The sequence below is a fragment of the Rhineura floridana genome, chromosome 6 (genome assembly GCF_030035675.1).
Source record: "Rhineura floridana isolate rRhiFlo1 chromosome 6, rRhiFlo1.hap2, whole genome shotgun sequence".
Taxonomy (NCBI): Eukaryota; Metazoa; Chordata; class Lepidosauria; order Squamata; family Rhineuridae; genus Rhineura; species Rhineura floridana.
The window spans coordinates 1,525,680-1,548,307 of record NC_084485.1 but is presented as its reverse complement, the minus strand read 5'-3'; the positions used below and the strand labels follow the sequence as shown (position 1 = coordinate 1,548,307).

Sequence of the window (22,628 nt, the reverse complement as noted above, 5' to 3'; positions counted from 1 at the left end):
GCACCACGGCTGACCTGGGCCAAGATTTAAAGCCTCCTTCAGAGAAGGTTGAGCAAGAGGGAACTTCGCCAGCAGAGGTGACAGTTGGGTTTCATCACTCTGAGCCGGAGCTGGTGGGTGTCATCTTCGAAATTGGAGGCAAAACCTGCTTGTCGCTGGGCTGACGCTACTCATACTGCTCCACCTGCCAGGTGAAGGTGGTGGCCTCTCCTCCTCTTGCCCCTTTCCCAGATCTTGCATTGCACACTGTTGAGCAGAGGCTCGGCCCTTGTGCAGGTGAGTGGCCCCTACAAGTGGTTGCAACAGACTTCCTTTCATGCACAACTGGTGGGGGAAGAGTGTTGTGCAGACTTTTCAGACCCATCTCATCCCCTTATATGGACTTGTGCAGAGGCCACTAATCCCCTCTATCTGACACTTAGAGGACAGGAATCAGCCTATCTACAGGCTGATTCTACCAAATATAGACCACCCAATCACGGAGAAGACGAGGAAGCAAAGCAAATTGCCGATGTTTCGAGGAGGCATGATGTAGTAGTAATGGGGGACTGCAATTGCCCCCATATCTGTTGGGAGACAAATTCTGCCAAACACAAAGTGGAGGAAGCAACTAGAGGATCAGCTCTCCTTGTCTTGATTCTAACCAACAGAGATGACTTGGTGGATGGAGTGGCAGTTGCGGGAACTCTGGGAGGAAATGACCATGTTATGCTTGAGTTCTTGGGTTTAAAGGAAGCAAAAGCTGAGAGTAGCCATACTCGTACCCTGGACTTCAGGAAAGCCGATTTTAATAAACTCAGAACAATGGAAAGTAAAGTTTGTTTGTTTGTTTGTTTGTTTGTTTGTTTGTTTGTTTATTGCACTTGTATACTGCCCCATAGCCAAAGCTCTCTGGGCGGTTTACAGCAATCAAAAACATTAAAACAAATATACAACTTAAAACACATATTTTAAAAAACAATTACAATTTAAAAATTTAAAACAATATAAAACACATGCTAAAATGCCTGGGAGAAGAGGAAAGTCTTGACCTGGCGCCGAAAAGGTAACAGTGTTGGCACCAGGCGCACATCGTCACGGAGATCATTCCATAATTTGGGGCCACCACTGAGAAGGCCCTCTCCCTTGTTGCCATCCTCCGAGCTTCCCTCGGAGTAGGCACCTGGAGGAGAGCCTTTCATCTTGAACGTAGTGTACGGGTGGGTTCGTATCGGGAGAGGCGTTCCATCAGGTACTGTGGTTCCATGGCAAGCAATCCTAATTAGAAAAGGAGCCCAAGATTGGTGGGTGTTTCCAAACAAGGAAATTCTAAGGGCACAATTGGAAACAATTCCATCGAGGAAAAAAGGTGGAAGACAGCAGCAGAAGTACATTCAGCAAAGTTTTACAAAGTGCCCCATGATATTCTGATTAGCAAGCTAACTGAAAATGGGCTGGATGGATCAGGTGGGTCCACAGCTGGCTACAGAATCGTACTCAAAGAGTGGCTCCTTCTCAAACTGAGGGGAGGCAACGAGTGGGGTACCTCAGGGCTCGGTCCTGGGCCCAGAGCTCTTCAACATTTTTATTGAGGACTTGAATGAGGAGGCGCAAGGGATGCTTATCAAATTTGCAGGTGATACAAAATTGGGAGGGATGGCTAATACCTTGGAAGACAGAAACAAAATTCAAAGGGACCTTGATAGGCTGGAGCATTGGGCTGAATACAACAGAATGAAATGTAAGAGGGATATGTGCTGTACCTAGCAAAAAGAAACCAAGTACAGAGCTATAAGATGGGGGATACTTGGCTCAGCAATACTACATACAAGAAGGATCTTGGGATTGTTGTTGATCACAAGCTAGATATGAGCCAACCGTGTGATGTGGCTGCAAAAAAGGCAAATGCTATTTTAGGTAGGGTTAACAGAAGTATAGTTTCCAAATCGCGTGAAGTACTAGTTCCCCTCTATTTGGCACTGGTTAGGCCTCATCTTGAGTGCTGCGTCCAGTTCTGGACACCACACTTTAAGAAGGATGCAGACAAACTGGAACGGGTTCAGAAGAGGCCAGTGAGGATGATCAGGGCTCTTGAAACTAAGCCCTATGAGGAGGGACTGAAAGAACTGGGCATGTTTAGCCTTGAGGAGAGAAGACTGAGGGGAGATATAATAGTACTTTTCAAGTACTTGAAAGGTTGCCACATAAAGGAGGAGAGCCAGGATCTCTTCTCAGTCATCCCAGAGTGCAGGATACGGAATAATGGGCTCAAGTTGCAGGAAGCCAGAATTTGACTGAATATCAGCAAAAACCTCCTAACAGAGCGGTACAACAATGGAACCAATGACCTAGGGAGATGGGCTCTCCAGCACTGGAGGCATTCAAGAGGCAACTGGACAGCCACCTGTTGCAGATTCTTTAATTTGGATTCCTGCCTTGAGCAGGGGGTGGACTCGATGGCCTCATAGGCCCCTTCCAACTGTACTCTTCTATGATTCGAGACAGAATGAGAGAGAATAAATGGATAGTTCTCCCAATGGAAAGATGCAGAGTTCTCTAAGGATCACAGTTGAGACCTGTAGTTTTTAGTTATTTATAAATGATCTAGAGTTAGGGGTGAGCAATCAGGCAAACAAATTTGCAGGAGATAACAAATGGTTAAGGGTGGTTAAAACAAAAAGGGATTGTGAAGATCATTCCAAACGGCATGAACAGGCAGTAAAATGACAAAATCAATGTAAGTAAGTGCAAAGTGGTTCAAACCAGGCAACCCCCCGTTTCACATATACACTCATGGAGCCTCTGCTGCTTATGGCTGACCAGGAACGAGACCTTGGGGTCATAGTGGATAGCTGGATGAAGATGTTGACCCAGTGTGCAGCACCTCTTGTAGGACTAGAATAATATGTGCATTTTCACATAGCTAATAAATCATTTTCTGATTATAGAATCGTGAGACTGTCACAGAACCATAGTTAAAAGCAGTTAGGAACTTACAACACATGTGGAAGTCAAACCTTAGCACATAGAGAATGCTTGGGCAAGAACTCTAAATACAAGGCTGACAAATAACGCCAGGATTTTTAGCAAGGACAGTCTGACAAGTGTCCAAATGAGGAGCCTGCAGGGTGTACTCTGTGTTAGCCGATCACATTTGCTTCGCTGCCTGACACAGCAAGCATGGAACCAGGCGAGGATGATCACCAAGGGGAACATGAAGGCCTATTGAGCAGGCGGGTTGCCAGCCCTCCGAGGTTTGGCAGATGTCTCTAGGGACGGATTGGGAACTCCAGGCATCTGGAAGTACCAAGGCTACTGCCCATGGTGCCTGTGCTCTGCCTCTGCAGACAGCAGCATTGTGCTTCCAAATACCAGTTGATGGAAACTGCAGGAGGGGAGAGAGTTGCTCTTGCACTCAGGTCCTGCTTTCAGGCCTTCCTTTGGGGCATCTGGTTGGCCAGTGTGAGAACAGGATGCTGGACTAGATGGGCCCCTTTGGCCTGAGCCAGCAGGCTCTTCTCATGCTCTCCTGTTGCTAATCTCCTGAGGCCAATCCGGAAGATCTGAGCAGCCACCATGGCTGTCTCACACCAGCGCGCACTGCTTGGGTGCAGGTCAAGATGCTCCTGCCTTCCCATCACTTGTCAGCTGAGCCTTTAAGAAGACCACAGCTAAAGAGGGTTGTTCATTGCCTCACCTGTGGGCAGGGCAGGAGGAGCCAACATGCGTAATGTGGTTACATCGGAGTCAAGAGGTCTGAGCGGGGAGGTGCAGGAGATGCAAGAGGGGCCTACAGCACTACCCATGCCCAACCTCCACCCGGATGGGAGCGTTGACCTTGTATCCAGCACAGTGCTGAGGCAGGGTCCTGTCAGCACAAGGATGACTGCTAGTAAGCCTCTGCTGGAAGCAGGAGGTTGACCCAGAAGGGCCCTGTGATGTTCCCATATTAATGTATATATGGTAAGTGTTGGTTGTTTAGAAGATACATGGTAAGTGGAGTGAAAGAGGAGGGGGAGTGAATGGGCAGTAGAATGAGAGATGATTGGCTGAGTGTTTAAAATGGCTGAACGTATAAAAGGAAGAGTGAGAGTGGAATCAGGGGGGAGAAGAGAAAGAGTGGGTTGTTTGATGGGTTTGAGAGAGTGGTTTGTCAGGAGAGCGTGGAGAAGGAGGGGGGTGGAGTTCAGATTAGTATTGAGTAAAACCATATGCTTATGTGCCTTAAGAAGAAATCTTGTTAATCTTGTTAGCTTTGTTATATTTAATAAAAACTATATTTGGTTTACCGAAGGCCTGATCCTTGGCTGGGGTTTCACAGACCAGAAGGGAGGGTAAGGTAATGACCAAGGCTGAAGGGAAACTGTAACAAATGGTGGCAGCGGTGAAGAGAATAACAATACCAGTATTCAGAGTCTCTGGGAATACTAGTATTGGGACGTTACTGGTGGTTGCCTAGCAGGGGGATCTGTTGAGATCTGTGCTACAGCGGGGAGAGAAACAATAAAAAAGGACAGTCCAGACTGGTGGAGTCCCTGGTGTTGCCTAGTGACAGGCAGTAGCCACGCGCAGGTAGGAACCTGACAGGGAGAGCCAGGGAAGGGCATCACAGGTGGTGGCAGTAGCGGTGGGATACGAACACAGGAGAATACGTCACAGGTGGTGTTAGCGGTGGGATACGAACAACAGAGAATCCAGATACAAATACTAGAGAATCCAGAACAGTGGTGTGGCAAACAGAAATAACAAAACAAGATTTCTTGTGAGAGTGACTGGCAAAGAGTGTGTGGCAAAGAGTGGGTGAACTCAAACACCATGGCTGAATACATAAAAATGAAAAGAGAGGAGCTGGTGGAGAAGTGCATAACATTCAATTTACCTCACGAGGGTAAAGGGGTAGATGAACTGAGGGTAGCACTTATAGGATTTGCTATTGCCCAGCAAAAACAACCTGTCAGAGAAGAGACCCCAGAAGGATACTTAAGCAATCCCGCTTATATAGAGTACTTGAGAGAGAAGTTAAGATGGGAGGCTGAGGAATCAAGTTGTGTGTGAGAATGGGATTTTATATAGACTGTGGATGCCCACTGAGAGAAAGGATGAATGTGAACCAGTGAAGCAATTGATAGTACCTAGCAAATACAGAACCAGATTGCTAGAGGTAGCCCACGATGTCCCATGTGCAGGACATCTGGGAATAAAAAAGACCAAGAGGAGATTGGCAGCACACTATTATCGGCCAAACATCTCCAAAGATGTAAAACAACATTGTCTATCTTGTGGAATATGCCAAAAGGTGGGAAAAAGTGGAGTAAAGACTAAGGCACCCTTAAAGCCCCTTCCTATAATTGGACAACCCTTTTATAGAGTGGGAATAGATTTGGTGGGCCCTTTTTCCAAACCCACAAGGCATGGCAAGAAATATCTAGTGGTGGTGGTGGATTTTGCCACCAGGTACCCAGACGCAGAAGCACTGAGATCTGTAGAAGCCCCTGTAGTGGCAGAGGCTTTATTAAAAATCTTTATGAGGCTGGGTTTCCCTCATGAAGTGCTAACAGATCAAGGCAGTGTATTCATGGGAGAAGTGATGCAATGTATGTGGAAATGTGGTCTAAAACATCTAAAGACCACTACTTACCATCCCGCCACTAATGGGTTAACAGAGAGATTCAGTGGCGTTTTGAAGGGCATGATCAGAAGCTATGTTCAAGATCACTCACAAAACTGGGATGAACGGTTGGGATGCTTCTTATTTGCATATAGAGAAGTCCCTCAAGAGTCAACAGGCTTCTCACCCTTTGAACTGATGTTCACTAGAAAAGTGAGGGGACCTTTGGAACTATTAAAAAATTCATGGGAAGGAACCCTGGGAGAGTACAAAACATCTGTAGTAGATTTTGTATTGGAATCCCGCAATAAATTAACATCAATGATGGAAGTGGTGAAAGAGAATCTCAGTCAAGCTCAGCAGAAGCAACGTTACTGGTATGACAGAACAGCCAGGGAACGTGTGTATAATGTGGGAGATATGGTTATGGCGTTCATACCCAGGAAACATGACAAATTACAGGCTAACTGGGAAGGACCATATACCATCAGAGAAAGGCTTGACACAGTGACGTATGTAATCACCACAGACCAATTAAACAAAAGCAAAGTGGTTCATGTAAATATGTTAAAGCCTTACCATACCAGGGATGCAAAGGTGTTGCAAGTTTCCTTATTCCCTGAGGGAAGTGGGCCTGAACTTCTGGATTTGGTACAGGAAAGCAAAGACAAAGGAGGGGTAGATCAAGTGGAATGGTCAGAAGAGATTCTGAGAGTTTTGAAAAACTATGGGAATCTCTTTGGCAATAAACCTGGCCGAACCAGTATAGCCAGACATTCCATGGAGAGCATGCCCCAGTCAGATCTGTACCGTGCTGTGTGAATGGGAAAGTTGTGAGTGAAGTAATCTGTGTAGGACATGGGGTGGGGAGTGGGAAAGTCACCCCCTTATGGAGCAAGGTAGAGGCAGTGCAATTGTGGCCTATCCCCTTGCATGAATTAACAAAGAAGAAGTGTTCTGAGCGTGTGGTATGGACGGATGAATGTCAGAAGGCTTTTGATCTACTGAAGCAAGCCTTGTGCCAAGGACCCATATTAATAGCACCAGACTATGAGAAACCATTCATCGTGGCTACAGATGCGTCGGACCTCGCGCTGGGAGTCGTCTTGCTACAGGAGAGAGAAGGCACCAGACATCCAGTGGCGTACCTGAGTCGCAAGCTGACGCCGAGGGAGAAAAACTATTCGTCGGTCCAGAAGGAGTGCCTAGCGGTCGTGTGGGGACTGAACAAGTTGCGCCCATACGTGTGGGGACGAAGATTCACAGTGACTACGGATCATCGGGCCTTGTTATGGTTGCAGACTATGAAAAACCATAACACTATGCTGCAGAGGTGGTCCTGGGCCCTACAGGACTATCAAGTGGACTTCCAGTTCATAAAAGGCAAGGACAATGTACTGGCCGATGGACTTTCCAGGCAAGTGGCTGGGACTGCAGTGACGTGACCAGACGGAGGAACAAAGAAAGACATTTTCCCCATAGAGACTTTTATTTGTTAACGCGACGTATAAATCCTGGAACAGGAATAATACTCTGCCGTTGTTTTAAGGGGGGGGGAATGTGATGTTCCTATATTAATGTATATATGGTAAGTGTTGGTTGTTTAGAAGATACATGGTAAGTGGAGTGAAAGAGGAGGGGGAGTGAATGGGCAGTAGAATGAGAGATGATTGGCTGAGTGTTTAAAATGGCTGAACGTATAAAAGGAAGAGTGAGAGTGGAATCAGGGGGGAGAAGAGAAAGAGTGGGTTGTTTGATGGGTTTGAGAGAGTGGTTTGTCAGGAGAGCGTGGAGAAGGAGGGGGGTGGAGTTCGGATTAGTATTGAGTAAAACCATATGCTTATGTGCCTTAAGAAGAAATCTTGTTAATCTTGTTAGCTTTGTTATCTTTAATAAATACTTAATTTGGTTTACCAAAGGCCTGATCCTTGGCTGGGGTTTCACAGACCAGAAGGGAGGGTAAGGTAATGACCAAGGCTGAAGGGGAACTGTAACAAATGGTGGCAGCGGTGAAGAGAATAACAATACCAGTATTCAGAGTCTCTGGGAATACTAGTATTGGGACGTGACTGGTGGTTGCCTAGCAGGGGGATCTGTTGAGATCTGTGCTACAGCGGGGAGAGAAACAATAAAAAAGGACAGTCCAGACTGGTGGAGTCCCTGGTGGTGCCTAGTGACAGGCAGTAGCCACGCGCAGGTAGGAACCTGACAGGGAGAGCCAGGGAAGGGCATCACAGCCCCTTCTTATCTTCTCAGTTTTAGCTGCTTTAATCCATTCTGTTGCATCCTACTCTGAAGGAGTGGTGTACGTAGGTGTCCTTTTATGTACACAAGAACCCTATGAGGTAGGTACATTAAAACTGTGAAAGAGCGGCCCAGTGAGCTTAATGGCTGAGCAGGGATTGGACCTTGGGACTGCCTGGTCCAAGTATGCCCCAACACTGGGGTTGTGGGAGGAATTTCATGCAGTTTCCATTTAAACATTCCGAATTTGCACTTTCCAAAACCATTCCTGAACCGAATCACAGCCATCCTTCAACATGCACACTTCTCCAAATTTTGCAGTGCTGTTGTCCAGAAATGTAATGCGTACGAAAATGCATGTACTAGAGAACAGTGTACATACAAATGTATATATTGTTGCGCGCCACCCCAACCTCCGAGTGGTGAGAGATCTCCAGGGGTCCCTGTGCTTACCCAGGGTTTGGTTTCCTTGGAAAGAAGGGCAGCTGAGTCTACGGTGCCTTTATGAAATACGGCTTATTTACACACATTCACAGCCTAAGATAGAGGGGTTCAAGGCATCTGCAGTCCAATTTATTTATTATTTAATTTGTATCCCGCCCTTCCTCCCAGCAGGAGCCCTTTCTTGCTTTTCCATCAGGCTTACAGGAGGCATCCTCAAGCCATGGTGCAGAGAGCCAGCCTCTCTGCATCTCTCCAGCTCCCAGCCTTTCCTCAGACTCTGCTCAAAAACACAAGCCTCTTTTTTGGCCTCAGGAGGAGGGGGGGTCTTTTGAAGAGTCTCAATAATAATAGGCAGGGCTGTTGCCAGGCATGCCGGGGCCCTTGGGCACCAACCTGCCCTGGGCCCTGGCACAAGCACGCACGCAAACGCGCCCCACCTACTTCTCCTTGAAGGGTCCATCCTTAGGGTGGTGTGTCATGGATTGTGGGAGGAATCTCACGATCCCACTAAGCAGGGCTTGATGGAGCATCAAGGGGAGCCTCTCTCATTCAGTTCCAGGCTCACTATGAAGGCCAATATCTTTGTCTTCAAGAGCCCAGCAAGCACATCACAGAGGGCTTCTGAGATGCCCCAGGAGTTATCCACTGAAATAGGTGTCAATAGTCCATGGACCACCATGAAGAACTCCGCTGGGCGATTACTTGGGGACATGGTGGAGGCAGAGAAGTAGGCCCCTCTTTGCTGCTTCCATGCCTTGCAGCAGGAACGATTTATGCTCTAGCACGTTTGGCCGTTTTTGCAGCAAGACTTTTGCCACCTGCCCTCTAGCCACATAAGGTCTGTTTGATCACACACAGCTCCCCAGTAGACCAGGGGGCTACACGCTCCACAGCCCCAGAGAGGGTCCTCGGGAGCGATTGCATCTTGCTGTTCCGCAGCCAGGCGAGAGCTTCAGCAGGATTGCCAGCTCTTTCCACTGGGAGGATTGGTGCTGCTGTGAGCATAGGAAGCTGCACCATACTGAATTGAACCCTTGCTCCCTCCAGCTCAGTATGGCCTACTCTGGCTGGCAGTGGCTGTCCAGGGTGGCAGGCAGGGGACGTTCCCAGTCCTACCTGGAGATGCCACCAGGGACTGAACCTGGGCCCTCCTGTGAGCAAAGCAGGTGCTCTGCCACTGAGCCACAGCCTTGTGGCCTCCGGGGTCCAAGCTGCCCAGCTTGTGGTTAACTTCACCAGGATGGACCTTAGAGCTGGCAAAACTGGGCTCAGTGGGTCAAAGGCCTGACTTGGCATGTTGGAAATAGACAACCTCCCATGCTGCCACTACGGGGCATGCTTGAGTACTATTTATGCTTGAGTACAATCAAAGGGGAAGTGCTGTTTCTAGCCAGACTCAGGAAAAGTCTCTAGTTTCCTGTGATGTCGTTTCCTTTGTGGTGGTTGTTTGCCCTCCCCCTCCTCTTCCTTCTCCCTGTGCTGCATGTGCTTCTGTTGAATCCTCCACTACCACATGGAGCAAGCAGCCCTGCAGCCACTTGTCAGACGCTGAGAAACTATGGAGTGGGAGTAACCTCCATTTCTTCTTTCTGATTGTCCTAAGCTGTGCCTGTATCACTTGTATGCATGAAGTGTTTGTGAGTAAACCTTGTTGTTGCTTTTCCTTCACTGAAGACAGTTTGATTGCCTTATCATGCTAGACGGTGTGAGTCAGGGCTAAGGTGAGGAGGAGTGGGACCGGTTATTGCTCGTTCCGTGTTTGCCATTTTTACCTTGTTAGGTGCAGATCCATAGAAAATTTCCCCATAAACACGAAAACCATCCGCATGACAGCTGATGTTCTGTAACTGGGATATTGAGGCCCCCCAGAACCAGCATCCTGGGGTTCTCCAGCACCACACGAAAGACCAGCTGCTGAGAACCACAGGAGGGAAGAATTGTTGTTGTGTTCAGGTCCTGCTTGCAGGCTTCCAGTAGGGGCATCTGGTTGGCCACCGTGAGAACAGGAGGCTGGGCCAGATGGGCCCCTTCTGCCTGATGCAGCTGCTGGAAGGCTCTTCTGATGTTCTTAGGACCACCTCCGCCAGCTTGGGCAGGTATGCTGGGAAGCAAGGCGGGTGGTACACCAACAGCAGCCACAACCTGCCTCTCTGCAAGGTACAGGCCCTCACAGCCCAACAACAACAAAAAACCTTGTAATACATTAGTAGAAGGAGACCAGCTAAGAAGGTGGTTGGAATGGATGCATGGATGACAAGGGAGTCAAAGATACGCCAAAGGAGGATGAGGAGATCTCAGAGAAGCTGAATGAATTCTTTGCATCTGTCTTCACGGTGGAAGATATAGGGCTGATCCTTGAGTCTGAATTAACTTTTGCAGGAAGGGAATCTGAGTTACTCAGGCAAGTAATGGGGGCCTGAATGACAAATTAAAAACATACAAACCACTGAGTCTGGATGGCATCCACACAAGAGTAGTTAAAGAACTCAAATGTGAAATTATTATAAAAATACGTAACTTGTCTCTAAGATCAGCCTCCATACCTGAATTGGAAAGTGACCAATATAACATCAATTACTGAAAAGGGATCCAAAGGGAATCTGGGAATTTACAAGCTGATTGCCTTAACATCTGTCCAGGAAAACTGGTGAAAAGCATTCTTAAAGAAGAATGAGTAAGCATGTAGAAGAGTAAGCCTTGCTCCTCCAAGAGCGAGTCCTGTCAGATGAACCAGTTTCCATCCCATTTACACAATGCTGTACATCCACAGTAGACCAGTAATCTTCCCCTTTGTCTCCCCAGTAACATGAAGGCTGAAGCTGAGGCTCATGTTGCTGGGAAACTCATATCATTTTTATTGGGTGAGCGTGTTCAGTACAAGGTTGCATTGCATGCCAAAGCGGAGTCTGCTCATCCAAGGAAGCAGGAAAGGAGTTGGCAGTGGACGCCTGCGCAGGGTGAGAGGTCCTGTGGAAGGGCTCATCCCCTCTGGAGTCCAGGTTAGCGAGACCCTAGGACAGGAGAGAAATCAGGTGTCAGCAGGCTGCTTGTTCCAGATCCCTCGCAGGATCCCTGACTGGACATGGAGATCCTGAGCACAAAAAAGGGGAAGCTATATCGCGGGGTGCCCTCTGTCCAAATGATGATGCACACAAACACGAGCCTTCCCAACACTCTGCTGCCATCTTTCCAGCTGGCTCAGGCAATGCCACCCTGGGTGCCCTTTGCTACCATTAGCTGGCCATATCTCCAGCATTCATTTACAAAGATAAATAAGGGCTGCTCTAGCCCTTGGAGAACCTGAGATACGCAGCAAAATGTGCAGACAGCACTCTGTCCAATGGTTTTCTGAAAAACAAGCCTCCCATCATCTTTAACCAATGAGTGAAGTCACAGATCGCTTAGAACATGTCAGGCTACTGTGCCTAACTTCGTTCCTTCTGCCACGCTGGTGGTGGTCCTGCTCTGAGGGATGGGCTTGGTACCCAATGGCTTCTCTTACCTCTCAAGGCTTTTGTGCAAACGTGGCCACAACCATTGCTGCAGCACTTTTCCCCAGGGCCACAAGAGAAATCGTTGCTACAGAGTTCCACACATATCCCAGGACCAGTGGTCCGGGGGCACCTTCCGGGACGCACTGAAAGAGACACAGGTTATTCCCATGCTAGGATGCTCTCCTGAGGCTTTGCTTTTCCACAAGTAGCTGGGAGTGGGATGGAACAGGGAGCTCCACATAGCACTTTAGAAGAACCCCATATTAGCAGCAACACCCTTCCCCATGGCTCAGAGCTGCGTATGAGGTTTACTCGCAATAAGTCCTCTAGCACATTCAGCTAAACGTGCATAGCTTCTAGATTCATCCTGTTTTATTGCTTCCTGTTAATTCTGGCTGTGGGTTTTGCAATGAAGGGGCTGTTAATGGACTACCTTAATTGCCCCAATGTCAGTTTCTGTTCCCACCTGGGGAGAGGGGGGAATGCTGGGACTTTAACTATTGCTTATCTGACCTTGTATGTAACTTGAAATAGCTTAATAGCAAGCAGGATGTATAAATAAGAAAGCAGCTTGGCACCCAATGGCTTCTCTTACCTCCCAAGACTTTTCTGCAAACACGGCCACAACCATTGCTGCAGCACTTTTCCCCAGGGCCACAAGAGAAATCGTTGCTACAGCCTAACACGCAGGTCCCAGGACCAGTGGTCCGGGGGCAGGTTCCAGGACGCACTGAAAGAGACACAGGTTATTCCCACGCTAGGATGCTCTCCTGAGGCTTTGCTTTTCCACAAGTAGCTGGGAGTGGGATGGAACAGAGAGCTCCACATGGCACATTAGAAGAACCCTATATTAGCAGCAACACCCTTCCCCATGGCTCAGAGCTCTGTATGAGTTTTACTCACAAGGAAGTCCTCTAGCAAATTCAGCCAAACATTCATGGCTTGTAGATTCATCCTGTTTTATTGCTTCCTGTTAATTATGGCTGTGGGTTTTGCAATGAAGGGGCTGTTAATGGACTACCTTAATGGCCCCAATGTCAGTTTCTGTTCCCACCTGGGCAGAGGGGGAAATGCTGGGACTTTAACTGTTGCTTTTCTGGCCTCATTTATAACATGAAATAGCAAGCAGTTTCAATAATTAGGAAAACAGCTTGGCACCCAATGGCTTCTCTTACCTCCCAAGACTTTTGTGCAAACGTGGCCACAACCATTGCTGCAGCACTTTTCCCCAGGGCCACAATAGAAATCGTTGCTACAGCGTTCCACACATATCCCCACTCCGGTGGGCCGGGGGCAGGTTCCAGGACGCACTGAAAGAGACACAGGTTATTCCCACACTAGGATGCTCTCCTGAGGCTTCGCTTTTCCACAAAAAGCAAAGAAAGGAGGAAAACGCAAACCTTCAGGCAGAAAATGACCACTTGAAGCAGCAACATGATCACAAAGGACTCTCTCCACGGCCATCCCCACCTGAGATGATGCCCGTTTCCCCTCAGAGTCCACGAGATGCTGAACTCATTGCAGAAGCCAAACTACTTTGTCAGCACAAAGGCCGTCTAGAAGCCAGGATGCAAATCCTGGAGGATCACTACAAACAGCTGGAATCACAGCTGCACAGGTTGAAGCAGCTACTGGAACAGCCTCAAGTGATGCCAAGGTGAATGGTACCACTCAGTCTTCTCCTCCTACCTCGTTACAGAGGCCAGATAGTAATGAGCCAATGCTTCTCCGTGTAGTTGGCAGTCAGACTTCAGAATCTATGGGTGAGAATGATCTGCTCAGTCCTCCCCAGGACACAAGGACGGGGTTAGAAGAGGTCATGGAACAGCTCAACAATTCTTTCCCAAGTACAAGAGGCCACGATGTAGGCAGCCTCTTCCATGTGGCAGATGACTTGGGACGAGCAATGGAAACCTCAGTGACCATGATGAGGTATCTTTTCCACCTCCTAACAAGTAGAAATGAAGTCTTATAGGAATTTATCCAGCTAGTTTATTGATTGTAAGTCACTTTGGGTTCACTTTCGTGAAGAAAATTGACTAACAAATTAAGTAAATAAATAAATACATAATAAGTAGCTGGATCTATAAATAGGAAAACAGTTTGGCACCCAATGGCTTCTCTTACCTCCCAAGACGTTTGTGCAAACGTGGCCGCAACCATAGCTGCAGCACTTTTCCCCAAGAGAAATTGTTGCTACAGCCTGACATGCAGATCCCAGCACCGGTGGGCCAGGGGCTCTTTGCTACCATTAGCTGGCCCATATCTCCGCTTCCATTTACAAAAGTAAATAAGGGCTGCTGTAGCCCTTGGAGAGCCTGAGATATGCAGCAAAATGTGCAGTCAGCATTCTGTCCAATGGTTTCATGAAAAACAAGCCTCCCATCTTCCGTCACCTTTAGCCGATGAGAGAAGTCATTGGCTAATGACTTAGAACACGTCAGCCTCCTGCACAACTTCGTTCCTTCTGCCACGCTGGTGGGGGTCCTGCTCTGAGGGATGGGCTTGGTACCCAATGGCTTCTATTACCTCCTAAGACTTTTTTAATAAGGATATTAAGGTTTTAGAAACTCAGTTGTGGAAAGATCCTTCCATGCCTTCTCCACCCCAAGATTATGTACCTAGAATAATCAAATGGCCATAGCTCGCGTGAATTCTGTAACTATCATTCATATTATTTCTAACCTTGTTATACAATTCAGCCAAAGGAAGAAATTAGCAACCTATTTTATCAAGATAAATGTACTATAGTATCAGGCAACCCAATCATTTGCATGTTTACTCATAAGCAAGCCCCACTGTGATCTATGAAGCTTACTCCCAAGTAAACCAAGTTAGCTTTAACATGTTGGTGTTGCTGCCTTCCTTGCTGAGAAAATTGTTTCCTTGTTCACCCCTTCCACAGCAGCAGAAGCATCCATTCCCCACAGGGAGCAGATTAAGGCTGCAATCCAGTGCGTGTCTACTCAGAAGTAAGGTCCATTGGGTTCAATGGACCGTACTCCCAGGTAAGTGTGTATTAGATTGCAGCCTATGTTTCTTAACAAGAGAGAGAGAGAATTTTGGCTGGGCAGAGTTTGACAGAGAAGGAAAGACATTGCTTGAATAATCTGTTGCTCATATCAATACTTGGCACAGTCCTTCACCAAAATGGAGACAATAGTCAAGAAATCAGAAGAAGGCTAGGACTTTGGAAGGCAGCTGTGAGAGAACTAGGAAAGGTCCTCAAATGCAAAGATGTGTCACTGAACACCAAAGTCAGGATCATTCAGACCATGGTATTCCCGATCTCTATGTAAAGTTGGACAGTGAAAAAAGCAGATAAGAGAGAAATCAACTCATTTGAAATGTGGTGTTGGAGGAGAGCTTTGCGGATACCATGGACCGTGAAAAAGACCAATAATTGGGTGTTAGAACAAATTAAACCAGAACTATCACTAGAAGCTAAAATGATGAAACTGAGGTTATCATAGTTTGGACACATCATGAGAAGACATGATTCACTAGAAAAGACAATAATGCTCAGGTCCTCCTCCGTGCCTGAGGACTGGAAAGTGGCAAATGTAACACCAATATTCAAAAAGGGATCCAGAGGGGATCCCGGGAATTACAGGCCAGTTAGCTTAACTTCTCTCCCTGGAAAACTGGTAGAAAGTATTATTAAAGCTAGATTAACTAAGCACATAGAAGAACAAGCCTTGCTGAAGCAGAGCCAGCATGGCTTCTGCAAGGGAAAGTCCTGTCTCAGTAACCTATTAGAATTCTTTGGAGTGTCAACAAGCATATAGATAGAGGTGATCCAGTAGACATAGTGTACTTAGACTTTCAAAAAGCGTTTGACAAGGTACCTCACCAAAGACTTCTGAGGAAGCTTAGCAGTCATGGAATAAGAAGAGAGGTCCTCTTGTGGATAAGGAATTGGTTAAGAAGCAGAAAGCAGAGAGTAGGAATAAACAGACAGTTCTCCCAATGGAGGGCTGTAGAAAGTGGAGTCCCTCAAGGATCGGTATTGGGACCTGTACTTTTCAACTTATTTATTATTTATTTATTTATTTATTAAATTTATATACCGCCCGACTAGCGATAGCTCTCTGGGCAGTGAACATAAAATAGTATAAAAATACAATGAATAACAAAATAATATTAAAATACAATCAACAATACAATAAACATTTTTAAAATTAGATCAACTTGTTCATTAATGACCTAGAATTAGGAGTGAGCAGTGAAGTGGCCACGTTTGCTGACGACACTAAATTGTTCAGGGTTGTTAAAACAAAGAAGGATTGTGAAGAGCTCCAAAAAGATCTCTCCAAACTGAGTGAATGGGCGGAAAAATGGCAAATGCAATTCAATATAAACAAGTGTAAAATTATGCATATTGGAGCAAAAAATCTGAATTTCACATATACGCTCATGGGGTCTGAACTGGCGATGACCGACCAGGAGAGAGACCTCGGGGTTGTAGTGGACAGCACGATGAAAATGTCGACCCAGTGTGCGGCAGCTGTGAAAAAGGCAAATTCCATGCTAGCGATAATTAGGAAAGGTATTGAAAATAAAACAGCCGATATCATAATGCAGTTGTATAAATCTATGGTGCGGCTGCATTTGGAATACTGTGTACAGTTCTGGTCGCCTCATCTCATAAAGGATATTATAGAGTTGGAAAAGGTTCAGAAGAGGGCAACCAGAATGATCAAGGGGATGGAGCGACTCCCTTATGAGGAAAGGTTGCAGCATTTGGGGCTTTTTAGTTTAGAGAAAAGGCGGGTCAGAGGAGACATGATAGAAGTGTATAAAATTATGCATGGCATTGAGAAAGTGGATAGAGAAAAGTTCTTCTCCCTCTCTCATAATACTAGAACTCGTGGACATTCAAAGAAGCTGAATGTTGGAAGATTCAGGACAGACAAAAGGAAGTACTTCTTTACTCAACGCATAGTTAAACTATGGAATTTGCTCCCACAAGATGCAGTAATGGCCACCAGCTTGGACGGCTTTAAAAGAAGATTAGACAAATTCATGGAGGACAGGGCTATCAATGGCTACTAGCCGTGATGGCTGTGCTGTGCCACCCTAGTCAGAAGCAGCATGCTTCTGAAAACCAGTTGCCGGAAGCCTCAGGAGGGGAGAGTGTTCTTGCACTCGAGTCCTGCTTGCGGGCTTCCCCCAGGCACCTGGTTGGCCACTGTGAGAACAGGATGCTGGACTAGATGGGCCACTGGCCTGATCCAGCAGGCTCTTCTTATGTTCTTATGTTCTTTTGTTCTTAAAAACAGAAGGGAGTAGAAAAAGAGGAAGGCCAAACAAGAGATGGATTGATTCTGTAAAGGAAGCCACAGACCTGTACAAGATCTGAACAGGGTGGTTCATGAGAGATGCTCTTGGAGGTCGCTGCTTCATAATTACAATAAGCTGTAATTAACTTGAAGGCACATAACACACACACAACAAACTGAGGCAAGAAGCACCCATTTTCCTTCTGCATTTGCAAATTATAATGCTTTGCGTCAGGAATACTTTCAGATGCATGGGGGGAGGGAATCGAAGGGGGGAAGAACTTACAAACTTCTAAAGCCTCTTTAAGAGAGAGAGAGAGAGAGAAAGGGTTCAATTCTTCATCCCTTTCGAATGCTTTGCAACTAATGTGCCCCTCCTCCTCTGCTGAAACTGAACTGATCCATCACCTCTGGGAGGGGGGTGAAAACCCCAAGAAGCAAGCGCAACGTACAATTCCTTCCTAGGCTGCCTGCTCTGAAGTCAAAATGGTCATTCCTGGGGTTGCAACTGCCTTCCACCCTCCCCCTGCAGAATCCCTTCATGCCACCTCTGAGCCACACACTCACACTGCACCGCTACAGATCTGCCACACGGACAAGCACACCGCTACTATGGAGGAGGAGACAGGACACACACCCCTTGGGTACATCCATTCAGCAGAGGCCACAGCAATCTCCTCCTTGGGAGTGCCAGCCCATGGAGAAGGCAAGGAAGAGCCACACTGCAGGGCAAGAGACAGGATGTAGGCTGGGGGGGCAAATATCTGCTTAATTCCACACACACCCCGGAATTAAGCAGATTTTCCACCAGCTTCTGCCCACAACCTGCCCCTTGCCCCGCAGTGCTGCTCCACCTGCTCCTCCTCTTCCTCCTCCACCTGCTTGGAGATGCTTTGCAGATGGTTTGGCCGGATGGTTTGGCTGGGGAGCCCCCTCCCCTCCCGCCTCCTCCTTCGCCCTGGTGTGTGTGAGAGAGTGTGGGTGATGGATTGGGGGCAGCTGGCAATGGGACAGTGGTGAAAAAGTAGGGATAAAATGTCCCCTCTCCAAAGCAGCGGAATATCCTTGGTGGGTTTCCTTGCAGAAAGGGTAAATCCAGGTTATATGGGGGCAGGGGATACGGGAGGCATTCTGATGTTGGCAGCCTCATGAGAAGAGCCAATATCGCAATAAACATCCACCTAGAGGCACCCTTAGAGCCATATAAGACCCTTCCCCTTGTGGGAAGCGGCAGGACCTGAGGAACAGAAGAGAGCAAGGGCTGAAAAGTATGGCCTGTGACAGCTCTTTGTTCCTTGATCCCACAATTTTTGGATCAGGTGTGGGAAGGAGGACAGGTGGAGCATGCTGGGAATCTGGAGTCGCTGCTCGCTGACTGCCTTGGTGCATTGAACAGGGGCCTTCTGCACTTCCTAAATATCGGTCACCGGCTGAGCAGTCCTCTGGACTCTCCAGAGCAAATGTGCAATAAACAAGCCGCTACAATTTGTAGGCATCTGGCTTGGCTGCGGAGGACATGTGAAAAAGACCTGTCGTCTGGAAACCTATGTCCTCACTGTGGGAGGCTGTGTGGATCCAGAACTGGCCTCCACAGTCACTTAAGGACCCACCGTTAAAGACCTTATCTTGGAAGACAATCTTACTCTCGCCAACGAATGGATGAATGAATCTGCACTTACGAGATTCGACAGGTGCCCAATCCCTTGACTTTCCGGAAACAAGTGAAGGTGCTTTTCTTCCAATGTGCTTTCCCAGCCAGATGAAAAAGCCTCTGCCCTGAGTGTTTATTTTGTATCGTTTTTGTTATGTTTTCTTTTAAATATATCTGCTGTTGTTTTTAACTCTTTTTTTGCTGTCCATCGCCTTGAGCCAATAGTGTAAAAGGTGATTAATAAAATAATGATGATAATAGAATCACTGAAGTACTAGCTATAGTAATATATTAGTCTAGTGAATTTAAAATCTATAAGATCTCCAGAGTGTGACTTGTTTGGCTAAGGTGATGAAATTTGATTTGTGTTTATTGTTGTGCCTTAAGTGTGATTTTTGATGAATGTAGTAGTGGATGTATTCTAATCTAATTTAAAATCGTCATCACCATCATCACAAGCTCCCAGCAAGACTCAGCAACAGGATGCAAAAAAGGCCAATGTGCGCTTAGGCTCCATTAATAGAGCCATTGCTTCCAAGTCACGGGAATTAGTCATAGCTCCTATTTCCATGAATCAGACTTCACCTGGAGTGAAGGAGGTAGACAAATCGGAACAGGGAAAAGCAGTGCAGAGGGCTCTGGGCACAGAAAGCAAGTTGTGTTAGGAACGCTTCTTAGACTCGCAGAGAAAAACGAGAGAGGGAGGGTGGCCTGTGCTTCCTCCTCCTTACCTCTTTGTCCAGCTGCAGAGGGCAGCTCAGCCCAGATGGTGAGGAGCCCCACGAGGAGGAGGAGGAGGAGGGACCTGGCCTTCATGGTGCTGCTCCTTGCCAAAGAGTCTGAGCACCACGGCTGACCTGGGCCAAGATTTAAAGCCTCCTTCAGAGAAGGTTGAGCAAGAGGGAACTTCGCCAGCAGAGGTGACAGTTGGGTTTCATCACTCTGAGCCGGAGCTGGTGGGTGTCATCTTCGAAATTGGAGGCAAAACCTGCTTGTCGCTGGGCTGACGCTACTCATACTGCTCCACCTGCCAGGTGAAGGTGGTGGCCTCTCCTCCTCTTGCCCCTTTCCCAGATCTTGCATTGCACACTGTTGAGCAGAGGCTCGGCCCTTGTGCAGGTGAGTGGCCCCTACAAGTGGTTGCAACAGACTTCCTTTCATGCACAACTGGTGGGGGAAGAGTGTTGTGCAGACTTTTCAGACCCATCTCATCCCCTTATATGGACTTGTGCAGAGGCCACTAATCCCCTCTATCTGACACTTAGAGGACAGGAATCAGCCTATCTACAGGCTGATTCTACCAAATATAGACCACCCAATCACGGAGAAGACGAGGAAGCAAAGCAAATTGCCGATGTTTCGAGGAGGCATGATGTAGTAGTAATGGGGGACTGCAATTGCCCCCATATCTGTTGGGAGACAAATTCTGCCAAACACAAAGTGGAGGAAGCAACTAGAGGATCAGCTCTCCTTGTCTTGATTCTAACCAACAGAGATGACTTGGTGGATGGAGTGGCAGTTGCGGGAACTCTGGGAGGAAATGACCATGTTATGCTTGAGTTCTTGGGTTTAAAGGAAGCAAAAGCTGAGAGTAGCCATACTCGTACCCTGGACTTCAGGAAAGCCGATTTTAATAAACTCAGAACAATGGAAAGTAAAGTTTATTTATTTGTTTGTTTGTTTGTTTGTTTGTTTGTTTGTTTGTTTGTTTGTTTATTGCACTTGTATACTGCCCCATAGCCAAAGCTCTCTGGGCGGTTTACAGCAATCAAAAACATTAAAACAAATATACAACTTAAAACACATATTTTAAAAAACAATTACAATTTAAACATTTAAAACAATATAAAACACATGCTAAAATGCCTGGGAGAAGAGGAAAGTCTTGACCTGGCGCCGAAAAGTTAACAGTGTTGGCACCAGGCGCACATCGTCACGGAGATCATTCCATAATTTGGGGCCACCACTGAGAAGGCCCTCTCCCTTGTTGCCATCCTCCGAGCTTCCCTTCGAGTAGGCACCCGGAGGAGAGCCTTTCATCTTGAACGTAGTGTACGGGTGGGTTCGTATCGGGAGAGGCGTTCCATCAGGTACTGTGGTTCCATGGCAAGCAATCCTAATTAGAAAAGGAGCCCAAGATTGGTGGGTGTTTCCAAACAAGGAAATTCTAAGGGCACAATTGGAAACAATTCCATCGAGGAAAAAAGGTGGAAGACAGCAGCAGAAGTACATTCAGCAAAGTTTTACAAAGTGCCCCATGATATTCTGATTAGCAAGCTAACTGAAAATGGGCTGGATGGATCAGGTGGGTCCACAGCTGGCTACAGAATCGTACTCAAAGAGTGGCTCCTTCTCAAACTGAGGGGAGGCAACGAGTGGGGTACCTCAGGGCTCGGTCCTGGGCCCAGAGCTCTTCAACATTTTTATTGAGGACTTGAATGAGGAGGCGCAAGGGATGCTTATCAAATTTGCAGGTGATACAAAATTGGGAGGGATGGCTAATACCTTGGAAGACAGAAACAAAATTCAAAGGGACCTTGATAGGCTGGAGCATTGGGCTGAATACAACAGAATGAAATGTAAGAGGGATATGTGCTGTACCTAGCAAAAAGAAACCAAGTACAGAGCTATAAGATGGGGGATACTTGGCTCAGCAATACTACATACAAGAAGGATCTTGGGATTGTTGTTGATCACAAGCTAGATATGAGCCAACCGTGTGATGTGGCTGCAAAAAAGGCAAATGCTATTTTAGGTAGGGTTAACAGAAGTATAGTTTCCAAATCGCGTGAAGTACTAGTTCCCCTCTATTTGGCACTGGTTAGGCCTCATCTTGAGTGCTGCGTCCAGTTCTGGACACCACACTTTAAGAAGGATGCAGACAAACTGGAACGGGTTCAGAAGAGGCCAGTGAGGATGATCAGGGCTCTTGAAACTAAGCCCTATGAGGAGGGACTGAAAGAACTGGGCATGTTTAGCCTTGAGGAGAGAAGACTGAGGGGAGATATAATAGTACTTTTCAAGTACTTGAAAGGTTGCCACATAAAGGAGGAGAGCCAGGATCTCTTCTCAGTCATCCCAGAGTGCAGGATACGGAATAATGGGCTCAAGTTGCAGGAAGCCAGAATTTGACTGAATATCAGCAAAAACCTCCTAACAGAGCGGTACAACAATGGAACCAATGACCTAGGGAGATGGGCTCTCCAGCACTGGAGGCATTCAAGAGGCAACTGGACAGCCACCTGTTGCAGATTCTTTAATTTGGATTCCTGCCTTGAGCAGGGGGTGGACTCGATGGCCTCATAGGCCCCTTCCAACTGTACTCTTCTATGATTCGAGACAGAATGAGAGAGAATAAATGGATAGTTCTCCCAATGGAAAGATGCAGAGTTCTCTAAGGATCACAGTTGAGACCTGTAGTTTTTAGTTATTTATAAATGATCTAGAGTTAGGGGTGAGCAATCAGGCAAACAAATTTGCAGGAGATAACAAATGGTTAAGGGTGGTTAAAACAAAAAGGGATTGTGAAGATCATTCCAAACGGCATGAACAGGCAGTAAAATGACAAAATCAATGTAAGTAAGTGCAAAGTGGTTCAAACCAGGCAACCCCCCGTTTCACATATACACTCATGGAGCCTCTGCTGCTTATGGCTGACCAGGAACGAGACCTTGGGGTCATAGTGGATAGCTGGATGAAGATGTTGACCCAGTGTGCAGCACCTCTTGTAGGACTAGAATAATATGTGCATTTTCACATAGCTAATAAATCATTTTCTGATTATAGAATCGTGAGACTGTCACAGAACCATAGTTAAAAGCAGTTAGGAACTTACAACACATGTGGAAGTCAAACCTTAGCACATAGAGAATGCTTGGGCAAGAACTCTAAATACAAGGCTGACAAATAACGCCAGGATTTTTAGC

General features: G+C 46.9%; 1 protein-coding gene across 2 annotated transcripts; it reads right to left on the bottom strand.

Annotated features, from left to right (window-relative positions):
* Positions 1-11,009: 11,009 nt before the first annotated feature.
* Positions 11,010-19,527, bottom strand: LOC133386518 (WAP four-disulfide core domain protein 3-like). 2 transcript variants are annotated; one of them, XM_061630173.1, is made up of 5 exons: positions 19,434-19,527; positions 12,945-13,079; positions 12,365-12,499; positions 11,778-11,912; positions 11,010-11,286 (listed from the first exon to the last, which is right to left on the bottom strand). In XM_061630173.1, the coding sequence occupies exons 1-5, from the start codon at positions 19,516-19,518 to the stop codon at positions 11,276-11,278; spliced, it is 501 nt and encodes a 166-aa protein (XP_061486157.1). In that variant the 5' UTR covers positions 19,519-19,527; the 3' UTR covers positions 11,010-11,275. The 2 variants fall into 2 exon arrangements, with proteins under 2 accessions (XP_061486157.1, XP_061486158.1); XM_061630174.1 differs by lacking the exon at positions 19,434-19,527 and adding an exon at positions 13,170-13,291.
* Positions 19,528-22,628: the final 3,101 nt, after the last annotated feature.